Below are 25,985 nucleotides of genomic sequence, written 5' to 3' on the forward strand. Positions count from 1 at the left end.
CCAGGCAAGAGTTGCCAACACAATCTCAAGTGTCCACCTGATATAATTAGCTCACTCTTCATCAGCATCTCTCTCCCACCCGCTGACCAGTCCCTTTCATTTCTGATGAGTTGTCTTCGGGGATGGTTCCTGTCCTGTGTCAGCTGAAGGTCTGGGGAGCATGGCCGCCGGGATTCCTCCAGTCTCAGTCAGACCATTAAGTTTGGTCTTGTTATGAGAATTTGGGGTCTGCATCCCACTGATCTCCTGCTCCCTCAGGGGTCCTCTGCTGAGCTCCCTGTCAGGGCAGTCATCGATTGTGGCCGGGCACCAACTAGTTCTTCTGGTCTCAGGATGATGTAGGTCTCTGGTTCATGTGGCCCTTTCTGTCTCTTGGGCTCTTAGTTGTCATGTGGGCTTGGTGTTCTTCATTTTCCTTTGCTCCAGGTGGGTTGAGACCAATTGCTGCATCTTAGATGGCTGCTTGTTAGCATTTAAGACCCCAGACGCCACATTTCGAAGTGGGATGCAGAATGATTTCATAATAGAATTATTTTGCCAATTGACTTAGAAGTCCCCGCAAACCATGTTCCCCAGACCCCCGCGCTTGCTCCGCTGACCTTTGAAGCATTCATTTTATCCCGGAAACTTCTTTGCTTTTGGTCCAGTCCAATTGAGCTGACCTTCCATGTATTGAGTGTTGTCTTTCCCTTCACCTAAAGCAGTTCTTATCTACTGATTAATCAATAAAAAACCCTCTCCCACCCTCCCTCCCTCCCCCCCTCGTAACCACAAAAGTATGTGTTCTTCTCAGGTTTACTATTTCTCAAGATCTTATAATAGTGGTCTTATACAATATTTGTCCTTTTGCCTCTGACTAATTTTGCTCAGCATAATGCCTTCCAGGTTCCTCCATGTTATGAAATGTTTCAGAGATTCGTCACTGTTCTTTATCGATGCGTAGTATTCCATTGTGTGAATATACCACAATTTATTTACCCATTCATCCGTTGATGGACACCTTGGTTGCTTCCAACTTTTTGCTATTGTAAACAGAGCTGCAATAAACATGGGTGTGCATATATCTGTTTGTATGAAGGCTCTTGTATCTCTAGGGTATATTCCTAGGAGTGGGATTTCTGGGTTGTATGGTAGTTCTATTTCTAACTGTTTAAGATAACGCCAGATAGATTTCCAAAGTGGTTGTACCATTTTACATTCCCACCAGCAGTGTATGAGAGTTCCAATCTCTCCGCAGCCTCTCCAACATTTATTATTTTGTGTTTTTTGGATTAATGCCAGCCTTGCTGGTGTGAGATGGAATCTCATCGTAGTTTTAATTTGCCTTTCTCTAATGGCTAATGATCGAGAGCATTTTCTCATGTATCTGTTGGCTGCCTGAATATCTTCTTTAGTGAAATGTGTGTTCATATCCTTTGCCCACTTCTTGATTGGGTTGTTTGTCTTTTTGTGGTTGAGTTTTGACAGAATCATGTAGATTTTAGAGATCAGGCGCTGGTCGGAGATGTCATAGCTGAAAATTCTTTCCCAATCTGTAGGTGGTCTTTTTACTCTTTTGGTGAAGTCTTTAGATGAGCATAGGTGTTTGATTTTTAGGAGCTCCCAGTTATCGGGTTTCTCTTCATCATTTTTGGTAATGTTTTGTATTCTGTTTATACCTTGTATTAGGGCTCCTAGGGTTGTCCCAATTTTTTCTTCCATGATCTTTATCGTTTTAGTCTTTATGTTTAGGTCTTTGATCCACTTGGAGTTAGTTTTTGTGCATGGTGTGAGGTATGGGTCCTGTTTCATTTTTTTGCAAATGGATATCCAGTTATGCCAGCACCATTTGTTAAAAAGGCTATCTTTTCCCCAGTTAATTGACACTGGTCCTTTGTCAAATATCAGCTGCTCATACGTGGATGGATCTATGTCTGGGTTCTCAATTCTGTTCCATTGGTCTATGTGTCTGTTGTTGTACCAATACCAGGCTGTTTTGACTACTGTGGCTGTATAATAGTTTCTGAAGTCAGGTAAGGTGAGGCCTCCCACTTTCTTCTTCTTTTTCAGTAGTGCTTTGCTTATCCGGGGCTTCTTTCCGTTCCATATGAAATTGGTGATTTGTTTCTCTATCCCCTTAAAATATGACATTGGAATTTGGATCGGAAGTGCGTTAAATGTATAGATGGCTTTTGGTAGAATAGACATTTTTACTATGTTAAGTCTTCCTATCCATGAGCAAGGTATGTTTTTCCACTTAAGTATGTCCTTTTGAATTTCTTGTAGTAGAGCTTTGTAGTTTTCTTTGTATAGGTCTTTTACATCCTTGGTAAGATTTATTCCTAAGTATCTTATCTTCTTGGGGGCTATTGTGAATGGTATTGATTTGGTTATTTCCTCTTCGGTGTTCTTTTTGTTGATGTAGAGGAATCCAAGTGATTTTTGTATGTTTATTTTATAACCTGAGACTCTGCCAAACTCTTCTATTAGTTTCAGTAGTTTTCTGGAGGATTCCTTAGGGTTTTCTGTGTATATAATCATGTCATCTGCAAATAGTGATAACTTTACTTCTTCCTTGCCAATCCGGATACCTTTTATTTCTTTGTCTAGCCTGATTGCCCTGGCTAAGACTTCCAACACGATGTTGAATAAGAGCGGTGATAAAGGGCATCCTTGTCTGGTTCCCGTTCTCAAGGGAAATGCTTTCAGGTTCTCTCCATTTAGAGTGACATTGGCTGTTGGCTTTGCATAGATGCCCTTTATTATGTTGAGGAATTTTCCTTCAATTCCTATTTTGGTAAGAGTTTTTATCATGAATGGGTGTTGGACTTTGTCAAATGCCTTTTCTGCATCAATTGATAAGATCATGTGGTTTTTGTCTTTTGTTTTATTTATGTGATGGATTACATTAATGGTTTTTCTGATATTAAACCAGCCTTGCATACCTGGTATAAATCCCACTTGATCAGGGTGAATTATTTTTTTGATGTGTTGTTGGATTCTATTGGCTAGAATTTTGTTGAGGATTTTTGCATCAATGTTCATGGGGGATATAGGTCTATAATTTTCTTTTTTTGTAATGTCTTTACCTGGTTTTGGTATCAGGGAGATGGTGGCTTCATAGAATGAGTTGGGTAGTATTCCGTCATTTTCTATGCTTTGGAATACCTTTAGTAGTAGTGGTGTTAACTCTTCTCTGAAAATTTGGTAGAACTCTGCAGTGAAGCCGTCCGGGCCGGGACTTTTTTTTGTTGGGAGTTTTTTGATTACCGTTTCAATCTCTTTTTTTGTTATGGGTCTATTTAGTTGTTCTACTTCTGAATGTGTTAGTTTAGGTAGGTAGTGTTTTTCCAGGAATTCATCCATTTCTTCTAGGTTTTCAAATTTGTTAGAGTACAATTTTTCATAATAATCTGAAATGATTCTTTTAATTTCATTTGGTTCTGTTGTGATGTGGTCCTTCTCATTTCTTATTCGGGTTATTTGTTTCCTTTCCTGTATTTCTTTAGTCAGTCTAGCCAATGGTTTATCAATTTTGTTAATTTTTTCAAAGAACCAGCTTTTGGCTTTGTTAATTCTTTCAATTGTTTTTCTGTTCTCTAATTCATTTAGTTCAGCTCTAATTTTTATTATTTGTTTTCTTCTGGTGCCTGATGGATTCTTTTGTTGCTCACTTTCTATTTGTTCAAGTTGTAGGGACAGTTCTCTGATTTTGGCTCTTTCTTCTTTTTGTATGTGTGCATTTATTGATATAAATTGGCCTCTGAGCACTGCTTTTGCTGTGTCCCAGAGGTTTTGATAGGAAGTATTTTCATTCTCGTTGCTTTCTATGAATTTCCTTATTCCCTCCTTGATGTCTTCTATAACCCAGTCTTTTTTCAGGAGGGTATTGTTCATTTTCCAAGTATTTGATTTCTTTTCCCTCGTTTTTCTGTTATTGATCTCTAGTTTTATTGCCTTGTGTTCTGAGAAGATGCTTTGTAATATTTCGATGTTTTGGACTCTGCAAAGGTTTGTTTTATGTCCTAATATGTGGTCTATTCTAGAGAATGTTCCATGTGCGCTGGAAAAAAAAGTATATTTTGCAGCAGTTGGGTGGAGAGTTCTGTATAAGTCAATGAGGTCAAGTTGGTTGATTGTTGTAATTAGATCTTCCGTGTCTCTGTTGAGCTTCTTGCTGGATGTCCTGTCCTTCTCCGAAAGGGGTGTGTTGAAGTCTCCTACTATAATTGTGGAGGTATCTATCTCGCTTTTCAGTTCTGTTAAAATTTGATTTATGTATCTTGCAGCCCTGTCATTGGGTGCGTAAATATTTAATATGGTTATGTCTTCCTGATCAATTGTCCCTTTTATCATTATATAGTGTCCTTCTTTATCCTTTGTGGTGGATTTAAGTCTAAAGTCTATTTTGTCAGAAATTAATATTGCTACTCCTCTTCTTTTTTGCTTATTGTTTGCTTGATATACTTTTTTCCATCCTTTGAGTTTTAGTTTATTTGAGTCTCTAAGTCTAAGGTGTGTCTCTTGTAGGCAGCATATAGATGGATCGTGTTTCTTTATCCAGTCTGTGACTCTCTGTCTCTTTATTGGTGCATTTAGTCCATTTACATTCAGGGTAATTATAGATAAATAAGTTTTTAGTGCTGTCATTTTGATGCCTTTTTATGTGTGTTGTTGACAATTTCATTTTTCCACATACTTTTTTGTGCTGAGGCGTTTTTCTTAGTAAATTGTGAGATCCTCATTTTCATAGTGTTTGACTTTATGTTAGTTGAGTCGTTACGTTTTTCTTGGTTTTTGTCTTGAGTTATAGAGTTGTTATACCTTTTTGTGGTTACCTCATTATATACCCCTATTTTTCTAAGTAAAAACCTAACTTGTATTGTTCTATATCGCCTTGTATCACTCTCCATATGGCAGTTCAATGCCTCCTGTATTTAGTCCCTCTTTTTGATTATTGTGATCTTTTACCTATTGACTTCCATGATTCCCTGTTATGTGTATTTTTTTTTTTTAATTAATCTTAATTTGTTTGTTTTTGTGATTTCCCTATTTGAGTTGATATCAGGACGTTCTGTTTTGTGACCTTGTGTTGTGCTGATATCTGATATTATTGGTTCTCTGACCAAACAATATCCTTTAGTATTTCTTGTAGCTTTGGTTTGGTTTTTGCAAATTCTCTAAACTTGTGTTTGTCTGTAAATATGTTAATTTCGCCTTCATATTTCAGAGAGAGTTTTGCTGGATATATGATCCTTGGCTGGCAGTTTTTCTCCTTCAGTGTTCTGTATATGTCGTCCCATTCCCTTCTTGCCTGCATGGTTTCTGCTGAGTAGTCAGAACATATTCTTATTGATTCTCCCTTGAAGGAAACCTTTCTTTTCTCCCTGGCTGCTTTTAAAATTTTCTGTTTATCTTTGGTTTTGGTGAGTTTGATGATAATATGTCTTGGTGTTTTTCTTTTTGGATCAATCTTAAATGGGGTTCGATGAGCATCTTGGATAGATATCCTTTCGTCTTTCATGATGTCAGGGAAGTTTTCTGTCAGAAGTTCTTCAACTATTTTCTCTGTGTTTTCTGTCCCTCCTCCCTGTTCTGGGACTCCAATCACCCGCAGGTTATCCTTCTTGATAGAGTCCCACATAATTCTTAGGGTTTCTTCATTTTTTTTAATTCTTTTATCTGATTTTTTTTCAGCTATGTTGGTGTTAATTCCCTGGTCCTCCAGATGTCCCAGTCTGCATTCTAATTGCTCGAGTCTGCTCCTCTGACTTCCTAGTGTGTTGTCTAATTCTGTTATTTTATTGTTAATCTTTTGGATTTCTACATGTTGTCTCTCTATGGATTCTTGCAACTTATTAATTTTTCCAGTATGTTCTTGAATAATCTTTTTGAGTTCTTCAACAGTTTTATCAGTGTGTTCCTTGGCTTTTTCTGCAGATATCCTAATTTCATTTGTGATATCATTAAGCATTCTGTAAATTAGTTTTTTATATTCTGTATCTGATAATTCCAAAATTGTATCTTCATTTGGGAAAGATTTTGATTCTTTTGTTTGGGGGGTTGGAGAAGCTGTCCCGGTCTGCTTCTTTAAGTGGTTTGATATGGATTGTTGTCTCCGAGCCATCACTGGGAAACTAGTTTTTCCAGAAAATCCGCTAAAAAAAAAACTGCAGTCAGATCCCTATCAGAGTTCTCCCTTTGGCTCAGGCTATTCAGATGTTAATGAAGCCGCCTGGGAAGGGTGGGGGAGGGAACAGAGAGATAGGAGAGTAGCACCTCAGAATATAGCCAGAGTTGCTTGTCTTGCTTGGAATGACTGTTATATCTGAGATTCCCGCGGGCGCGTCGCCTATGTGTGCTGGCTGTGTGGAGATTGCCCCCGGGGGGTCTGGCCCGCTGGAGTCACGGTCAGATCCTCCGCTTCCAGCCCCACGCCCAGCGTCAAGGCTCCCCTACTGGGACGGTGCACTCTCAACTCCAAAATCAGTCACTGCCTCCCGGGGACTTCTCGTCTCTCCAGCCGCGTGGCCGTGCCGCCCCCGTGAACTAGGTGGGCCCCCTCCCGGGGTTAGTTCAGATGGGTGGAGTAGCTCCCTGTGCTTGTGCCGCGACCGAGTGTCCTGGCTGGAACGCTGTTCTCCCCACTCCAATACCAGTCGCTGCCTCCCGGGGACTTCTCCTACCGGCTGCGTCCCACGCCGCCCGCGTGACCCGGCTGGTCCCCTTCCCGGGGTTAGTTCAGGGGGTGGAGCAACTCTCCGTGTTTATGGCGTACCTGCGTGCAGTCCTAATCCCTGCGGGACGGTTCCCCGGCTCGGATGCTGCTCTTTCTGCTCCAAGATCAGTCACTGCCTCCCGGGGACTTCTCCTACCGGCTGCGTCCCACGCCGCCCGTGGAACCAGCTCTTGACGTTTTTTTATAAGCTGTAATTTTTTCTGATGGTTTTTTTTTTTCCCTATTACGTTCTGAATTTTTTTATACCTGACATCTTTGCTTTTGTGTTGTGCTCATATTAGTGTGAAAGCTGGATTGTTCTGAGGTTTGTTTTTCTACGTGTGAAACAGGAATGAGACGAACATAAAGAACATGTATTAATTTGTAATTACAGTGGTTCCCTAGGGCACTGTCATGAGGGCCAGAGATAGAAGGAACTTCTGAGGCATTCTCCAGCTATTTTTATCTTCGACTGCATGGAAGAATTTTATGACCCAGAGAACAGAGTACTCTGGGGGATATAGTTTTTCATTCTTTTCCTCTGCAAACCCACGACTGTCACGTGAACCTATCCCGCATGCCTTGGGGAAGCAGCACCCGTCTCTCCTGCCCCTCATGCTCAGGCCCTGGCTCCCATCTGCAAGCCCAGTTCTCTCTCCACTGTACTCGCTTCTGATGAGCTGTTGATGTACATGTGCCGCGGTTTGTCTTGGCTTTGTATTGCGAGGACTGGGTGGAAAAGGATTCAGACTACAGCAGTGTCTCTAGAGTCTCAGAAAATAGTGGTTAACACACTTGGCTGCTACCTGAAAGGTTGGAGATTCGAATCCACCCAGAGGCCCCGTGGAATTAAGGCTTGGCCCTCTGCTTCTGAAAAGTCAGCCATTGAAAACCCTGTGGAGCACAGTTCTACTGTGCCACAGAGGAGGTCACCATGAGTTGGAGCTGGCTCCATGGCAGCTGCTTTTTTAATCAGGCATGGAGCTATTTCAGTGTGGGAAGGTGGTGATGTGGGATAATTGAAAATGCTGTTTTCCACCCATCCTGGAAATTCATAGCCCTTCAACTCTTTTTGGGGACCAGTAATTGAACACTTTGCTTAGAAGGCAGGGTCGCTTTAAGGGGTGAACTCTCTTTTCCCTTTCTTGGCTTTGTCTTTGTTGTTGTTTTGACACTGATGAGTGTGGCCTAAATACATCATCTTAATTTTAATGCAAAGGTGAAAAGTGACAGAGAAGTGGTTTCTTTTGGCCTGAGAAGGACAGGATGTACACTGTATGGTCTAATTAAACTTCTCTTCTCCCACCTGCTTAATCATCCCACCGCAGCCTGCTGCCACCCTCGCCTCAGCGGTACCAAAGGCTAGAGATGGAGCTATGGCTGCCGCTGTGCTGGTCTTCCATAGGAATAAAAATGTGCGCAGGAACATGCGCCCTTCTTTGGCTTCACCGGGGAGCCTGTTGGCTGTGTTACAAGCCTTGTAGTATAGGGCTAATGCTGTAGCCTTGTATTTCTATGTGGTATCCTGAAGAGCATAGCTTTTTGGTATCTCATTTCTGGAAAATTCTAATGTATTTTGAGAAAACTTCTCATTGTTGGGTGTAGCCTTTTAAAACTTTTTTTTTTTTTAATTGCTACTGTAGATCCTTGCATTAATATTTTAGTTATTTCTTAATGTTTTTCAATATGCATATGAAAATGTATATAAACTGTGTATGCATTTTATATAAATGTATATGAAATGTATGTTATCTACCTAAAAGTTTTCGTTTCCTTCCTCTAGTTCTGTGTCCTACATAGAGCGGCATCACGTCAGGGGCACCCTTCCCTCCGTGGACAGCGAGCCTGGGTCTCTGTAGCGTTCTCCTGAAAGCTGGCTGCCGCTACTTTCCTGCACTGCTGCTGGAAATGGAGCACACATGAACTTGGGTTTGTGATTTCAGTATTAATAGATCATGACTCCACTGATTCTTTATATTACCAAATAAATAGGGCACTGTTTTGAAATCTAGAGATGGTTTTTGTTAAATCTGTTAACAATCATGAATTGTTCTCTAACTCTGTAGAGGAAGAGGGAGTAGTATTAACTCTGCATGTGCAGTTATATTTTTCATGAACTGGCAGTATGCTCATTTGAGTTTTTACGGCTTTCTAGATCTAAATTGCACTGAAGAGCTAGATTAAAGCATTAAGAGATTCATACTATAGCTATTCTTCAGTGATGGCAAGAACCAACACTGATTTTTATAAGAGAACTGTCAATATACATATTACCGACCAGTATTGCCCAGACAGCCTGAAACGGAACAAACTGGGGCAGTTCTTGGAGTGATGCCAGAATAGGCGTTACCTTGGCTTAAAACTTAGTGAATGTTGACACTGTTGGAGACGTGGATTTGTATAGCTTCTGCTTGTCACCATTGTTCCAATTTTAACCATTAAGTTGCCATTCACTTTTAGAATCTTATTAAAACTTTTTGATGTTTAAATGTTTTGTTTCATGTGTCTGAAGAAGTGTACTGTAAACGGAGCTTGCATCCTTTAAGGTGCTTAGGAAACTGCCGCAGCGTTGCCCCTTTCCCATTACTGTGTTTTATTTTATGATGCCTGTTTCTCTGCAGTACTAATTCTAGAAACAGCTACTCATGGAGATACATCACTAGTCATGCAACATTTTGCTGGTTCCAATCAAGTCAGTGTCATTTAATAAATGGAAAAAAAAGTAAGATATGCTTGAGAGCCTTATTTTGAGTTTTTTTGTTTTGTTTTCCATCCTTTGCAACGCTTCTGTTACTGTCCTGTGGAGAGTCTGTCCCTTCATGACTGAGCTGGTGAAACTCTGATCAGCCCCAGAGAGCTGCGGGCAGGGGAGAGGGACCTTGCCAGGTTGTGCAGAGCCGCTTTGGAATGGAATGATTGAAGTCCTGCTTGCTTTCTGGGGCTTTGAGACATGCCAAGCCGCTATGGCAGCCCCCTCCCTTATATGACATGAGTGCACATGGGACTTGCTATCAAGGGGGTGTTTAAATTCCACTTAAATGTCCGTGAGCGTACAGAGATAATCCACATTCCTCACTCCACTCAGTCATTAAGACACTGTAACTGCAAAGGCTGGTAGTAGCTCGGTTTGAAGTTTGATGCCAACAACTCGGCATCTCAGCCGTTACGATAGTAGAAATACGGGACTTATTTGCCCCTTCCCCTCAAATTGATGAAGATGCATACTTATACAGTAATATTAAACAAATCTGATCTGCATTTATAAAAATTTTGCTTTATATCTAAAGCCATGTAGCTTTAAAAGACACACTGTAAAAAAGTCCTGGGGATGTGTTTTTGAAGAGGTTCAACAACGGTCTGTTTTATAGCTCATTCTTAAATTAATGCTTCTGAAATGTATGGCAGTAGACCTGTTTTTCCCTGTCAACTCAAAGTCTCCTTGTAATTAGGTTTCTTCTCATCTTGCTTGATAAACTTTTTATTCCTCAGCAGTTAACTAGTAGGGCTTCCCACCACAACCCCTGTGCGTGATGATGAATTTGTTTAATACACTGATTTAGTGATGGGCATGTTTCTGACCTGTGACTGATGCAGGCAGGTTTTTGCCCCCAAGCACAGCATCCCTGTGTCGTTATACTCCATTGGGCACCTTTTGGGCAAGGATTCCTTGGGGAAGGCCTACACTGAGGAAGGCGTCAGGACTGCCCGTGGCACTGGAGGTTCATTGGATCAGCAACCTTACACAGATGGGCTATTTGTCTTTCTAATCCCAGATACGGAATCTTTTCCAGAGCTACACTGTGTGACTTCTTTTAGATTCAAAATGTTTATTGGCTGCCAAGAACCAAACTGCAAATAATCCCTTTACAGCTTTGTATTTTTTTTTTAAAGAAAGGCAAAGCAAACTGTAGAACTACATTGCACTCCAAGTGCCATATATCTACTTTATTTTTCAGGAAATTATATTTGTTTTTCTTTTACAAGAGCACAACAGGAACCAAAGTAAAAGAGTAATAGATACAGCACTCAGGATAAATCATATCTTTAAAATAATAAAAAAATTTACACCTTGTCCTATATCCTGTTAGTATTTTCATAATATGGCCATGATTTTTGAAAAACAAAAGCAAGCATTTACAACTTTTTGGATAGACTTTTTATGCCAGGAATGGATTAACTGTCAACAAAATTTTATACTAATCTGATGTAAATCTGTTGTTACATTAACAAATTTTGGAAATAGATAAAAATATTGCCCCTTGATAATAAATCTTTTTTTTCCTTTGATGCAAACAGCTAGAACACCTTTTTCTTTTCTTTTTTTGATATTCTAAGACAAAAGAAATGGTTAATCTTCAGATTAATAAATTAGGTCATTATAATAATAAATTAATTTTTTTTAAAGTTCAGCAACCTCTGTCCAAGTATTTACAACAATACTTGAAAGTTCCTTTACAAAACAGAACACATTTCTTTTCACATTAAGCATACTGGGTATCTGTGTCTTTCACAACAAGCATTTTTAAAAGAAAAATCAACGCACAAATGGGTAATTAGTATAAAAGTGCTAAGAGCTGTTTGAAAAGTTAACACTATAATATACAGTCAGAGTTATATTTGAGGCAAACTACAATAAAATTCCAGCTTATTGTGGACAATGTTCCAGTAGTTGTTTCAAACAGTTGTTTGAAAAAAAAAAAAAAAAAATCCAGGAGCTGATTATAATGATGCGTATGAACTACCACGGATGTCTCTGGCGGGTAGGTGGACTGAAAACCAGTGAAAGCAAATCCAAATGAGGAGATTTTAATAAAGGAACACCTTCTCCAGAGCGGGTGCCATGCTGACTGTTTAAGGCGTGTGCGTGCCCACACACACATACACACACACACACACCAGGTTGTGGGTCAATGTGCTTATGTATATTTACACAACCACTCACACACATCTTTCTTTCTAATTAAACTGCCGGTACAATGAGATTTTGTGTTATTCAAAAATTTGTAAGTGATCAAAAGCATTGATATGGAATGCCTGTTTTATCTTTGTTTTGGTTAAAATCTCATAAAAATACATTCAACAGGAAAACATAAATCGTATGTGTATAAATATATATGTATGTATATATATACACACACACATACATACACACACTTTTGTTTCTGGAAGCATAAGATAGTTACATAAATATTCCTATAATTGCTAAAGTTTAAAGAGGCATAAATTTTTTGAGCGTCAACAAAGGTGCTTGAATAATATACAATTAAAATGAAGTAGTTTCTATTTTGTAGAATCAGTATATAATAAGGAAAAAAAATCCCCAAACAGTCTCTTTTAAAAAAAATTTCTTCTTAAGCTACAGCTTCAACAAAAACTATGAACAACCAACACGAGGACAGAAGAAAGATAGGACAAACAATGAAGGACAGCCCCTGGGAACGCCTGGTGTCCTCCCCTCCCGCTCCTTCCTGCCACGCTGTCGTCAGAAAAGCTCCAGTGCTCATGTATCCACAAGTGACTTAGGTCTTGTGCATCTGCTGACTCTGCTAGTAACTGGCTGATCGGCTTGGAAGAAAAAAAACAAAAAAGCAGCAAAAAGTATAACTGTGTATATTCCTAAGAACCCGCTTTAGAGGAATTCTGCTCTTGCATTTCCCTTGCTTCCTCACTGCCTACTGCAGTTGTGACGTATAGAAAAGAAACTTGTGGCTTTAGACCTGGGATGGCTATTAAGAGGTTCTGATGCGCTCATCTGGTAGTTCTAAGGTGGTTACTGCAGCTAGATTGCAAGGCCTGTGTTTCCTGCTTGTCCAGGCCTGAGCTTTGCAGCAACCACTACAGTCTTCAGAGCAGCAGGAAAATACACCCTCTGGATGCTGGGCCATGGAACTGCTTTTATTTTACTGGATTTTGCCCCCAGCCAAGCTGACCAATTTGTCTTCCCAACACCACCCTCCCCCCCATTTCCCCAACCGAACTCACTGTCCCCAAACCCAAATATCTCTACAGCTATATCATATGCAAATGTATTTCAGCAACTTTAAAAACTTTGGTTCTAAGGAAACACTTGGTCAGTTATCTTGAGGAAAAGTGGGAATGCTTGTTCTGCACACTGCTGCCGATGGGGCCCATCCCAGGAGGGTCTTAGCGCTGTACATCAAGTCACAATCCAATACAATCCACTAAGCAAGTGCACAAATCCTACTTGACTTTTAAGAGCAGATGTAGTCGTTTCTGCCTTTTGAAATCTCATCTAAGTGGCCCTTCTTCACACGGTCTGGTAGAAATTATCTGCCTGTAGATGGTTCTGTTTTTGCATGCTGTAGAAGCCACTGAATCTTGCATCTGGTTCGGCAATTCTTAGCATTCTCTGGGAACTGTCCACCTGGACTCGGGTTCCTTTCTTGCAGTCCACAGATACCAGCTGATTATTTAGGGAAGAAGGCTATTTAATGAAAGGAGGAAAGACCACAAGGAATTAGCTGCTTTATAGATCCTGAAAGAACAGAAGTTTCATGCCTAATTCAAGTGAGGTAACAGCTTCACAATACACTGATGGTCAGCCTGTCTGGAGTATCACAATCTAGTACCAGCTCTGCTTTTATGAGGGATACTGACAAATTGCATTTAAAGGTGAAATGTCAGTAAACCATGTCAAACGGCAGATGAAGGAACTGAAAAAAAGATTGGTGAAGTGACATGAATTTTCAAATCCTTGAAGAATGAGTGGGATTAACCAGACAGGCAGACTTTAAAATAAAGGGGTGATTTCTAATCACTCAGACTATTATTAGCTTCCAGGCCGCAATTACAAGTGGGTCTCCTCCCAGCTCTGGACCTTGGGGACCCAGCATGTGCCCAGCACAGAGATTGTGCCCAATTCATTTAAAAACTTTTAAATCCTGAAAATTGGATCCATGAAAGGTCAAGATTCATTAACCAATGGATGATGGATAGTTCACCCAGTGATTGATCCAGTTTTTTTTTTATACATTTGAGGTCACAAAGAACAAGGTAAACATTTCACTGACTAACATAAAAAGGAATACGAGAATGCAAGCTTTCCTAATTTTATTATTTAAGAGACTGAACATTTTTCAGGACAGTACCTTGGTTGGTGTCCGATACCAGCAAAGCAGTGGGATCCACTGTTTCTTCTTATTGATCAATAGGAATGCTATGATAATAGAGAGGCAGATGATGATGGGAACCACGACAGAGGTGATGGAGTCCAGCGAAGAGTCTTCACTTGGGGGCAGCCTGTTGTTATCTCTGTAATCTACCTGGAGGTGACCCACGTCTAGGAGAAAAAACAGTTACAAAAGCATTTATTACCTACATCAGAACTTTTAAGGATTATTTTAATTATATTGCAAATAGAGATCAGCAACTTGATTTTATCGATTCCCAGTGGTTTAAAGCTAAAACCATGATTAAAGTCTAATGCTGATTCAGAGCTCTATCAGAAGGCAGGGCACTTAGGGATGGATGTGAAAAAATGTATCAGAGCGAGACAGTAACTGGGGAGGATGATGCAGGTTCTTGCTAATTAATAAAATAAGAAAATGCTTAGGTAGACTTTAAAAAGTGACTAAGATTAGACTATTAAAATATTTTGATTAATATTAACATATGTGGCCTCAAAAGATTTTGAGGCAGAAACGTTAGCTTAGCTCCCTGCTTACTGGCAAACAGATTAGGACTAAGTATATGCTACTTACTGGTGTAACCGCTAAGACTAATTAGATCAAAAACTAAAACCAGAATCAGGAGCTTGGTCTTTTGGTTGGTATATTCACTGAGCTTTCTGCCAAAATGCTTTACTTCTCAAAAACTTGTTAAAAACTCACTAGACCTATTAGATCATTTCCCACCTTACTGAACCTACTACACAGGGGACGTTGTTTGCTTTTGATCTTATGAATGAAGATCTTTGTGTTCCTTTAAATCATCATCCTTACAATGAAGCTGCAGACACAGACAACAAGGTCAAATACATACTGATCAGAATGTACTCCCCCTTGAAGTTATTTTTTCTTTTATTTTCTTTCAAATAAGCCCTTGTAGTCAATTTCTAAATGCACCAAAGACCAGTTCAGCCAAAGATGCAGAAAAATTAGCTTTTCTTGCACTTGCGGTGAAAAGGATTTGCTCTTAGATTTTTCGGGAAACTCTGCTCATGAGGTAGCACAGCTTTGTGATATTAAGACTGCCCTCGTTAAAAACTCAGATTTTTATTGATGTGCTTTTGAGGGAAGGAGGAGATGGGAAGAAGAGAACATTCCTTCTCATTTTAGCCAGTGTAGATGGCAATTCTTTATACAACCAAACCAAAAACCCACTGCCGTTGAGTCTATTCCAACTCATAGAGACCCTATAGGACAGGGTAGAACTGCCCCACAGGGTTTCCAGGGCTGTAAGTCTTACATCTTCCTCCCGCGGAGCAGCTGGTGGCTTTGAACTACTGACCTTCCAGTTAGCAGCTGAGCGCTTTAACCATTGTGCCACCAGGGATCTTTTTAATACTTTATAATAAAAACCCTTTATCATCGAGTTGATTATGACTCATAGTGGCCCTACAGGAGGGCCAAAAAAAAGGAAATATTTATCAGCTTCAAGAAAAATGATGAATTCAGGTTTTGTTTTTTTTTTTCCTCATTCCAAATGTTATTGGAAGTGATTTTAGGAATATATGCCATACAACATAAAGAAGTAAATTAAGGAAATCCCAGTGAAAGAAAAATGAAGCTGAGACTGAGGTCTGTTTATAAAATCCAGGTCTTAAATTCTGTTCTGTTGCTAAAAGCACTCCACAAGTTTAGCACTGAGCTTCATAGCAGCCAAAGCAAAAATGGGAAAAAGTATCATCAGTAATATTCACATTGTCTTTAAGATTAAAACAGACCAACTGCCAAGAAGCACGCATTCTCTTGCTACTGACACATGAGGAAATGTCTCCTCTGGGGACTGGAGAGCAGGGATACTATGTAATGCATAGGTTCCTCAACATACAGCAATAAGTGAGGCTACTCCTTATGATTCAAGTGTGCCATCTAGGACACGGCCTGGCACACAGACTTAATAATCGAATGAATGTAAGCATAATAAAAAAAAAAAAATTTTTTTTATGAAAGTATTATTCAGTCAGAGCAATTATACAAGGAGCTACACACTGGGTCCAGGAATTTCGCACTCTGGTCGTCTGCCCTGATCCAAACATAATGTTAGAATATTTAGAATCATAGACCATTAACCTTTCAGGCAATGAATATTGCTTTTTCCAAAAGAAATTTTATAAAAACTGTATAATAGCGATTTTGAAAATGCACTCGGGAGTACACAGGAGGCAGTACTGAACTGTGGCAAAGGGCAAGTTTATATTACTTTGGCTGAGATCTATTTTTATAGAGTAAGTAATATTAATAGGAACTCTGCCTTGCTTTACCAGTTAGTGATCGAGAGAAAGAATGACACTGTATTACAAACAACTGGAGGGCAGAAGAAGGAAAAAAAAAACGACATGGAATAAATCTAATGGCTGGAAAAAGTCAGCACATGCAATAAGTGGAATTGTCATGAAATGAAAACTACCCAAACAGAGAGAGTAACCTATTGCATAAATGCCTACAGAATCCACAGGGACACAGTAATTTATTACTAGTCTGCTTACAAAGTTCATTCACACATATTTGAGAGATGGCTTAGAAATTCCAGCTACCAAGCTACCGTGACTAGGAACCTATTTCTTTCCATTATCACTAAGTCTCTCTCTGAGCCTGTGCGGCCAGGAAGAAAACACTTTACCCAGTTACCTACAGACTTATTTTAATAATAATACAGGCTGTTAAATGTTATACAGGCTGTTAAATGTTATAGGTCTCCTGGAGTAGTTACTTGAACTTACTTGGGCATGCCCTTTAAAAGTTACTCACAGGAAGTTTAAGAAAAACAAAAAACCAAATCACACATAAGACTAGCTCTCAAGTGACCTCTGCACTTACCTCTAGGGAGATGGATGATGTCATTTTCACTAGGTGTGGGCCGCATGGGAACCTCTATGTCAACCTCTCCACGATGGTTTGTCTTCTCAATGGGTATGTTGGTTGGTTCTGGAACATACATTTCTAAAAGAAGAGAATATTCGTCATAAGTGATGACTAAGCTACCTCACCTTACCTTATTGTTGGCTTTGTATCCTCAATCCAAATGCATTCAATTCAATACGATATTGCCTGGGACACGAAAAACCTAGTTTCTGCATTTATATCATTAATGTTAAAGAGACAGTCACTAGCACTGCAGTGGTGGGAAATGTCTTACAACATTAAAAAAAAAAAAAAGTTTGTCTTTTCCATGAGGGTCAGAAGCTCCGCTGCTTTATGGTAACTGGTATTGGCTCCACAGTTCTGTGTAAGCTAATGGGGATTTTTTTTTTTCTTTAATGGGGACTGGCTGAAATGGAAAGATTTCTTCTACTTTCCATCAGCTAAATATTGTACTTTAATTACTCTTTTCCTATAGTCCATGTTGAATCATTTGTATAAAATATGTCAGCAGCACTCTTTATGCATTTCCTGGCCATCCCCCTGCACACTCTTCCCCTAAATGGGGACGGTTCTGTAGGCCTCGTGAGGTGCTGCCTAACTTAAGTGTCTTCTGTTACCACTAGAAGCATTTAGATTAGACACAGATCTTTAGTAAAATGTATTTACATTACCTAACTGGATCATACAGGCACTTTGATCAACAAGATACTACATCATGAAACAGAACTGTCTGGAAAAATTATATTCTTCATCCCAAAGAGCAGGTCTTATGGAAAGCCAATTTCTAAGGTTCCGGGGCAAAAGCACAGGGCTTTCCTAAGTTCATACAAACATTTTTATATCTAAACTTCATCTGGCTAACAAGAAGTAACCCACTTTTTAAAGAAATAATTCTTAAGTACCCCTATTTTCAAAAACGTGGCAATAAAAGTCAGCACATGTCTCCTCTTGGCCATGTTATTAACTAATTTTTATAAGAAGGTTACTCAGCAGTTATAATCTCATAAACATAAGCCTAAATTAGACTACAATACGTAAAATACAAGTTATATAAAAAAAAGGATTAATAATCTCCTCTGCTCAGGGTGATCACTGTCTATCCCAAAGTTACCAGCCTTTCAAGAATTCGAGAGAGGGCAAAAGTAATACTGAATATACCATGGACTGCCAGAAGAAGAAACAAATCTGTCTTGGAAAAAGTACAGCCAAAATGTTCCTGAAAAGTTAAGATGGTGAGATTGCATCTCACGTACTTTGGACATGTGATCACGAAGGACCAGTCCGTGGAGAAGGACATCATGCTTGGTAATGCAGAGGGTCAGCAATAAAGAAGACGACCCTCAAGGAGAGGGACTGACACAGTGGCTGCAACAATGAGGTCAAACACAGCAATGACTGTGGGGATGATGCAGGACCGGGCAGTGTTTTGTTCTGCTGTACACAGGGTCGCTATGAGTCAGAACCGACTTGATGGCACCTAACAACAACTAACAACAAAAGTGATAGAGAGGCTGGAATCCATTTGCTGAGCTTCCAGTGTGACTTAACTGAGTACCTAGCGAGGGAAATAAACTTGGAGAGGTTAAGTATCTAGTAACTGGCAGAGCTGGCATTCAGATCTGGTTCTGTGATTCCAAAGCCTGTTTTCCTGCTGCCCCCGAGAACAGTCACTTTGGCCTTAGTCTCCCAGTCTCTGCTTTCCTACTTGTATTAGGCCTTTAGACAAGGCAAGAACTAGAAACCATTAGAATTTCCAAAGGTTCAATGGGTCCCTGCAAACTCTAGAACTAAAAATAGAATTTAATTAAATAGTATCATATACAGGAGCAGAGGCCAGAGGATCATTGGTTTAATGATTCTCAAACTTTTCTGTGATATCGAAAGTACCTGAAGAGCTTAGAAAATGTGCGGATTCCCATAGGTAGGTGATTCATGTTGTGTGTGGAGGGTTGTGGATAGGAGTGGAGGCGGGTGGTATTTAGCCCACCCATAGAGAAACCCGGATATGCAGCATGAATTTCCTGGAGGAACTTGGGAAGAAAAACCACTTTATGTGGGATCCTTCAGTGCCAGTAACTCACCCCTGCCCTTCCCCTGCGTAGTCCAGCCCACAGCTTTGAGTCTTCCTGTTACAACAGTTGCCAACCTGCTGCTGGCCTCTGGGGCCTCAGTATAAAGGCTAACATGAGCTCTAGTCCACCAATGCTGTGAATATCAACAGCTCTGTATCAAAAACCTCCACAGAGGCCCAGAGCCAAAGTCAATTTAGGTCCTCCTCAGGTTTTTTCCTGAAGTTGAGAAGCAGCCTGAAATTCTTGTACCTTACACCTGCACATGGGCAGATTTCAAGTGATGCCCCGCCAAACAACAGATGCTGCACAGCATGATTTTTCTCCCCACAGGCGCTTACAAAGGGTCTATTTGGCAACAGCAGGAAGTCAGAAGATCTGCCCAGGAGGAAGGAGGCTTATTCGTTCAACAAATATTTCCTGGGCATTTCCTATGTGGCAGACCAAGTCTAAATTTTGGGGATCCAGCTCTGTGTAGGACCAGTCCTCGCCCTCTGACCTCTCATGAAGACAACAATGCCACACAGTCACCTCTCACCATCCAGCAGCTCACAGCCCTTTGTATCCACATCACTAAACTCAGCTCCACTCTAATAAAAATTCACCCTCTCCCTTCTATATCACAAAATACTCGCAACTCCAGTACAGAGCTCTCAAGGCAGAGGGTGGGGGTGAGTAACTTCCCTCTCATTTCCCTGAGCAGTTTTGCCATATAGGATAAGACTTCTAGGAAAAAACTGCTTTGAGCAACAAAAACAAGTGAGAGTGCTATTAGATTTCCATGTCTAGACCCAAGGCCCCCTGGCCAAAGACCGTATTCAACTCCAGACTAAACTAGAACCCCTCTGGCATTTACTAAAGAGCCCTTCAGGGCTGCTGGCACTGCAGATGGACAAAGCCAGGAGAGGGCCATGAAACCCAGTCACCCCAGGTAGATCACAGAGGTGTGGCCTGTGGTCGTATTTGCTCTGAGCAGCAGTGTACTTCAGAGGAACCCAGATCAACTTACTGGGAATGTATTTTACTTCCTTAAAATGTCCTTTCTCTGGAAGATAGCAGAGGGTCCTTGGGGCTCAGAAGCTCAGGGCCCCACTTTTTTTGCAGATAGAACTTGAAGTCAACCTATGCCTAGGAGCCTCATGTCTTCTGCTTACGAGAGGTGTGACTCTGGACAATTTACTGAACTTTTCTGAGCCTCAGTTTGTTCTTCTGTAAAATGGATCAAGTACTAACCACCTACCTATCTCAAAGGTCTGTACTCATATCCAAAGATGGCAGAAGGGAAAGTGCTTTGCAAAGGGTGAGGCTTTCAGAATGTTGGAGTCCTTGGGTGATGCAAATGGTTTAGCGCTCGACTACTAGCTGAAAGGCTGGCAGTTTGAACCCACCCTGTGGTGCTTCGGAAGAAATGCAGGCCTAGTGATCTGCTTCCAAAAAGCTAGCCATTGAAAACCTGATAGAGTGCAGTTCTATTCTGCACACATTTGGTCTCCATGAGTTGAAAATGACTTGACAGCAACTCTTTCCTTTTTTTATTCAGAATGTTAGCTGATACTGCTAGAGGGTAAGGATCCTGTTTGTTGGATCACCAGGAAACATTCTGCAAGCATCATTTTATTGGCCCTCACAGTATTTCTGTGAGGTGACATGGGGTCCCAAAACTTCAGTGAAGAACCCTGACTGTGGTCACCTTGTATGCCGCTGAGAGAAGGGCCAGGAATTTGGCCTTCCTGGCAGGCTGCATCTGATCAAATGGAAGGTGCCAAAAGCTCACCTGACTTACAAAATGTGCTTAGAGATAAGATGGAGAAGTGATTCATCAATAATACATCAGATACGGAAGGGACAGTTAACAAACAGAAATGAAATTTCAACCCAACAGTGAATTCAGAGAAATCCCTAGTGATGGACAGTGACGTTAGCAATATCTGCACTCTCTTTATTAAACTCACAAAACCCAGGGGAGTATATGTCTGGGTGAATCTTTACCTCTATTTCCACCCCCACCCCGAAGTTTGGGTTTTTACTGTCACCCACCAGGGACATCTACAATATGCATTGCACGGGTCCTGGCCCCTCCTCTCTCCATGATTTAGTCCCTCCTGCACACCACCCCATTTGCCTTCCCAAAACACCTTTATGATTGTGCCATCATCTGCTCAAAAATGATCCTCCCCATTGCCTGCCAAGGACCAAGTCCACATTCTTGGCTTGATAATTAAGGCCCTAAAAATCTTGGCCAAACTACCTTTTTTACCCTTACCACTTGTTACTAGAATGCTCTGCTCCAAGGGCATTTGGCCTTGGCCGCCTCAGGGCCTTTGATCAGATTACCCTTCACTCCAATGAAGAAAGCCTGCCTTTCGAAGGTCTAGCCCAGATCCCCCTCTGCAATGCCCTCCAACGCCACTCTACTTCCCAGTAAGATTTTGGTTTTGAACTATGTGCTCATGGTCTGTATGAGAGTTGTCGTACCACTGTCTCCATTTCATCCTCTCCCATCCTCTCTGGAAGCCACTCTAATTAGACTTTGCCTCCACCACTGAACTGAAACTGCTCTTGCCAGGATGATTAAGACAACACTAAATGAAATGGTGCCTTCTCATTTCTCATCTTATCTGACCTAACGCACTTGATTCAGCTTCTGGCATCTTCCTACTTGAAACCCTTTCTCCACCTGGCTTCCAGGGCACCTGTGTGGCTGGTCCTCCCTTCTCAGCTTCCTTTGCTAGTCCCCCACCTCACCTCCAAAAGTTGGAGGGCCTTAGGGCTCTGTCCTGGGCACTCTTTTTTTCCTCTACCTATACACACTCCTTGGAAGATCTCTCCTGGTTTCAAGGTTTAAACACTGCCTATCAACTATCAAATTTAGGTATCTATTTCCAATCCCTCTCCTGAACTTCGTATTTTCCATATCCATGGTCTATTCATTATCTCCATTCAGATGTCTCATGGTATTTCAAACTAAAGATGCCTCAAACCAAACTTTTTTACTTCCAGAGCTGCAGCTCTATGGTTTAGTCCAAAAACTTTACAGTCATCCTCGGCTCCTCTGTTCCTCTGACTCCCCATATTAAAAGCCAAATCCTCTTGATTCTTCTACCCTTATAATATAACCAGAATCCGGCTGCTTCTCACCACCTCTACAGCTGCCACCACGATCTCTTGCCTGAATTATTATAAAAGCCTCTGAATTGGTCTCCCTGCATCCACTTCCAGCTCTGAAAGTGATCCAATTAGAACATAAGTCAGATCATATCACTCCTCTGCTCAAAACCCTCCAAGGTTTTCTTTTCAATGCAATAAAATCCTGACAACCACCTACAAGACCCTGCGTGTTTTGGCCCACAGCTACCTCTGAACCTTATCTCTTACTGCCTCCCACCCTGACTGTGCTCTATCCCACCACCTGCTGCTTTTCCTGTGTATGCAGACCTTGTCCCCACCTCTGGGCTTTTGCCCTGGCTACATGCTCTGCCTGGCACACTCAGTCCCAGGATGTTGGCTGCAATTCTTCTGTGTCTCTTTATGAATGCCATCTTATCAGCGAGACTTTTCTTGACCATCTTCTATAAAACAATCTGTCCTACTTCTCTCTAGTCCCCTGGCCATGCTATGCGTTTCTCCATAGCTTTTATCACTGTCTTGGGTACTGTTTATTCACTGTCTGTTTGCTGCCTCTCTCTCTACTAAAATAGAAACTCTATGTGGGCAGGGACTGTATTTTATTTACTGCTATATCCCTAGTGCCCGGAACGGTGCCTGACAGATGTTGCTGTTGTTGTGTGCCAACAAGCTGACGTGGACTCATACTGACCCTCTAAGACACAGGAGAACCGCCCCATAGGGCTTCCAAGACTGTAATCTTTACAGAAGCAGACTGCCACACCTTTCCCCTGCAGAGGTGGCTGACGGGTTCAAACCACTGACCTTTTGGTTAGCAGCTGAGCATTTAACCACTACACCACCAGGGAAGCAGGCTCTAAATGAATCTATGTGGAACAAATGTCAAGTTTCACAATTTACCTAATTAAAAGAATATTAGTAAGAAAATTGGTATGAAACTTCTGAAACGCAGGGGATAGGTACTAGGTAAAACAATTAATGGGAAGCCACATATTTCTCCTTCTTCCTCTCACTCAAAACAGTTAAGAATTTCATTTTTCCCCACGTAAATACCAGGTGATAAAATTTCAAAGAGCCGAACCTTTGACGTTCCCTCTACACTTTAAAAAAGCCAGTTAGAATAAACAATGAAGAGTACCCAACTGAAGGTGCTTGAAAGGGGTTTGGCTTTCTGACCTGGCAGAATAACCCAACCTATTTTAGGAGATAAATGCACATTTTCAGAAATGCTCAATTAAGGCTAGTCTTCATAACAACTAAACAAATGCTGATGAGCGAAGAATTCCATGACATTCTTTGAGTTTAGATAACCACCTCCTTTTACAAATGCACAGGACTGTCACACTCTGAGGTAATACTGCTGCTACAGTATGGAGAATGCAAATCAGACGAACCACAGCAATCGCTGCATGGAACCAAGGTCTGGCACTCACCTGGTGGTCAGTTTTCTAAGTTACTCCCAAGTGTTTGCATGGGAAGGCCTTAGCTGCGTCCACCACACAGCCTGGGCAATCTGAGCTAACGGATGGGTGGAACAGCCTGAGTTGGCTCTAGTTTCATTTTTTTGTCGTTGTCGTTGCAGAGAATATACACAGCAGAACATATACGTCAATCCAACAGTTTCTACGTGTACAACTCAGTGATGTTGATTTCGTTCTCTATGTTGTGCAACCATCCTCACCCTCCTTTTCTCAGTTGTTCCTCCTCCATTAACATAACCTCACTGCTCCCTAAGACTCCTATCTAATCCTTCAAGTTGCTGTTGTTAATTTGGCCCCATATAGATAGATCTTAAACATATGTTCAAGGCAGACTATTCTTTACTAGTTAAGCTAAACTACTGTTTGGTTTCAAGAAGACTTCAGGGGATATTTTTTAGTCTAAGGTTTAAAGATTATCTCAGGGCAATAGTTTCAGGGGTTCATCCAACCTCCATGGCTCCAGAACATCTGGAGTCCATGAGAATTTAAAATTCTGTTCTACATTTCCTCACTTGCAATCAGGATTCTTCTATAGAATCTTTGATCAAAATGGTCAGTAATGGCAGCTGGGCAACATCCAGTTCTTCTGGTCTCATGGCAAAAGAGGCAGTTGTTTATAGAGGCAATTAACCACACATTGCATTTCTTCCTCCTATTCCTGACTCTCCTTCTTCCTTTGCTGCTCCAGGTGAATGGAGACCAATTGTTATGCCTTGGATGGTCACCTGCAAACTTTTAAGACCCAAGTCACTATGTCTAGTTGCATCTTAAATCAGTATTACAGCTTGCAACATGGCAGGATGAAGGCTTAAATACCTGGACACATAGGGCAGCAACTTCCCTCCACGTTGATGGGCTCGACACAGGGCAGCGGGGGGCAGCTGACCGTTGAGCAGAGGGTCTGGCCCTGCAGGCAGTAGCAGTGTGTGCAGCTGTCGATGTCCCACCGCTCCTCGTCGGCATAGGCCTTCCCGCTGAAGTGGCACACGACCTTCTTCGGGATTGTGTCTTCTAGTGACAAGAAAAGCACACGAAGAGTTGCTTGAGGTGGCTACAGTAACAACTATACTTGAGAAGTAAAGGGAAATGGCTTTGTACAATCAAAATATATATCTGGATTTTAGAACTTGACAAAGCTTCTGTTTCCCTGTTGCCACTTTGCTCTGCTCATATGGGCCTTCAGAACTCTCCCCTGGTGGCCAGAACCTGATACAGGACCACTGAGGCAGGGTCGCAACAGTTACCACCCACTGGATAAGGGGTGTTAAGACTTTCATTGTGAAATACACAAATTTAGTCATTATGGCTGGTTAACAAACTAGGTGAAAAAACTAAAACTGCAACACAAACAGGTAGGACATTATGTTCTATGTGCAAAGAGATACAGCTGAGTGTATTTATAAAGATGGATTCCAAGAAATTCCTACTTTTAGTTATTCGTTTTGCAAATGATACAGGGGAAGAGTAAGGAATGATAATGGCAATGTCATAGGGAAACAGTAGGCTCCTCTGCTACCCTAGCGGGGGAGTTCACATTGTGATAACCATTTCCTTCATTTTTCACTGACGCTGAATGGATTTCTCTTGCATCAACAAAGTTATCTCTACTTAAAAAAACGCCTCATTTCATTTTAATCCATTTTTGGGGGTAAACTATAGTTTTTGAGAACAAAATATTTATAAAGAGCAATTCTTATTTACAGGAATTTACAGCTTAAAACATTCTGCTCTTTTTTCCCCATTCTTCCTGGCCCTACTTATTTTTTCCTTCCCTCTGCCTCTTTCTCCTCTAATGTTCCTTTCTCTTTGACTTAACGACTTTTCCTGGCTTGCCCGAACTAACTAGTGTTCACAATTCACAGCCAGTCTTTTCCCCTCTGGAGCTCAAGTAGTGGTGTTTTGAGTGGAGTCCAACTGACCAGGAGTTTCAGTAGCAGAGATGGGGCAGCCCTGGGTAGGAGGTACGGTGGGGACCCCCCAACACTGAACAGGCCAGTAACCGGAAGGCTCCTACTCATGTGGAGAAACTACACGCTCAGATTCTAAAGGCAGCTCCACTTGCCACTGGTCACTAGCAAATGAAAAACTGTAACGGAATCTGGAAAGAAAGTTCCTTAACAAAGGAGTGGTACCCAGTGGTACTTCCAGGGTTCTTCCTGGATGGCATCTGGAAAGCTCTTGCAGGGACAATGGTCATCGCGCAGACAAAAGAAGAGAATGCAGAATGCCTGCAGGCACAGTGAGAACTGTGTGAGCACACGGCATGTGAAGCCCTTTTCTCCCAGTGGCCCCAAACTCTGCAGCTGAGTGCTCCAAGGTGGCTGGAAGCAGCTCCCTGTGAAGACCCTGGAATAAACCTTCTGGTTGACCTTTTGCAGGGGAGGGTCACAGATGGAAATGCTCACAGCTCTGTCTTTGGTCTCCACATTCTCTTCTTACCAACTAGTCAAGCATATGCACAGTATTAAATGGCACAGACAACACAGTAGTCCTATAACACTTTGTACTTCCATAGAGATAAGTCTTGGTTCACTGCAGAGTATTAGTAAGCAAGCACAGGAAGGAA

The 25,985-nt window shown here is 41.3% G+C and overlaps 2 protein-coding genes across 7 annotated transcripts in view; one reads left to right on the top strand and one right to left on the bottom strand.

Moving 5' to 3' along the window:
• The window catches only part of FEZ2 (fasciculation and elongation protein zeta 2), a 64,378-nt gene extending 54,946 nt beyond the window's left edge, over nucleotides 1–9,432 (top strand). Inside the window, exon 9 of one of the 2 annotated variants that reach the window (XM_049870352.1) lies at nucleotides 8,481–9,432. In XM_049870352.1, the coding sequence (XP_049726309.1) occupies nucleotides 8,481–8,497 (17 nt within the window). In that variant the 3' untranslated portion in view covers nucleotides 8,498–9,432. The remainder of the gene's footprint in view (nucleotides 1–8,480) is intronic. The other variant, XM_049870354.1, reaches the window with a different exon arrangement.
• A 1,954-nt stretch (nucleotides 9,433–11,386) lies between these two features.
• Nucleotides 11,387–25,985, bottom strand: part of CRIM1 (cysteine rich transmembrane BMP regulator 1) — a 243,476-nt gene continuing 228,877 nt past the window's right edge. For all 5 annotated transcript variants that reach the window (XM_049870461.1, XM_049870460.1, XM_049870459.1 and 2 more), the window contains 4 exons: nucleotides 24,236–24,430; nucleotides 16,699–16,821; nucleotides 13,807–13,997; nucleotides 11,387–13,142 (listed from right to left, as the gene is read on the bottom strand). In XM_049870461.1, the coding sequence (XP_049726418.1) occupies nucleotides 12,966–13,142; nucleotides 13,807–13,997; nucleotides 16,699–16,821; nucleotides 24,236–24,430 (686 nt within the window). In that variant the 3' untranslated portion in view covers nucleotides 11,387–12,965. The remainder of the gene's footprint in view (nucleotides 13,143–13,806; nucleotides 13,998–16,698; nucleotides 16,822–24,235; nucleotides 24,431–25,985) is intronic.

The sequence above is a fragment of the Elephas maximus genome, chromosome 26 (genome assembly GCF_024166365.1).
Source record: "Elephas maximus indicus isolate mEleMax1 chromosome 26, mEleMax1 primary haplotype, whole genome shotgun sequence".
NCBI lineage: Eukaryota > Metazoa > Chordata > Mammalia > Proboscidea > Elephantidae > Elephas > Elephas maximus.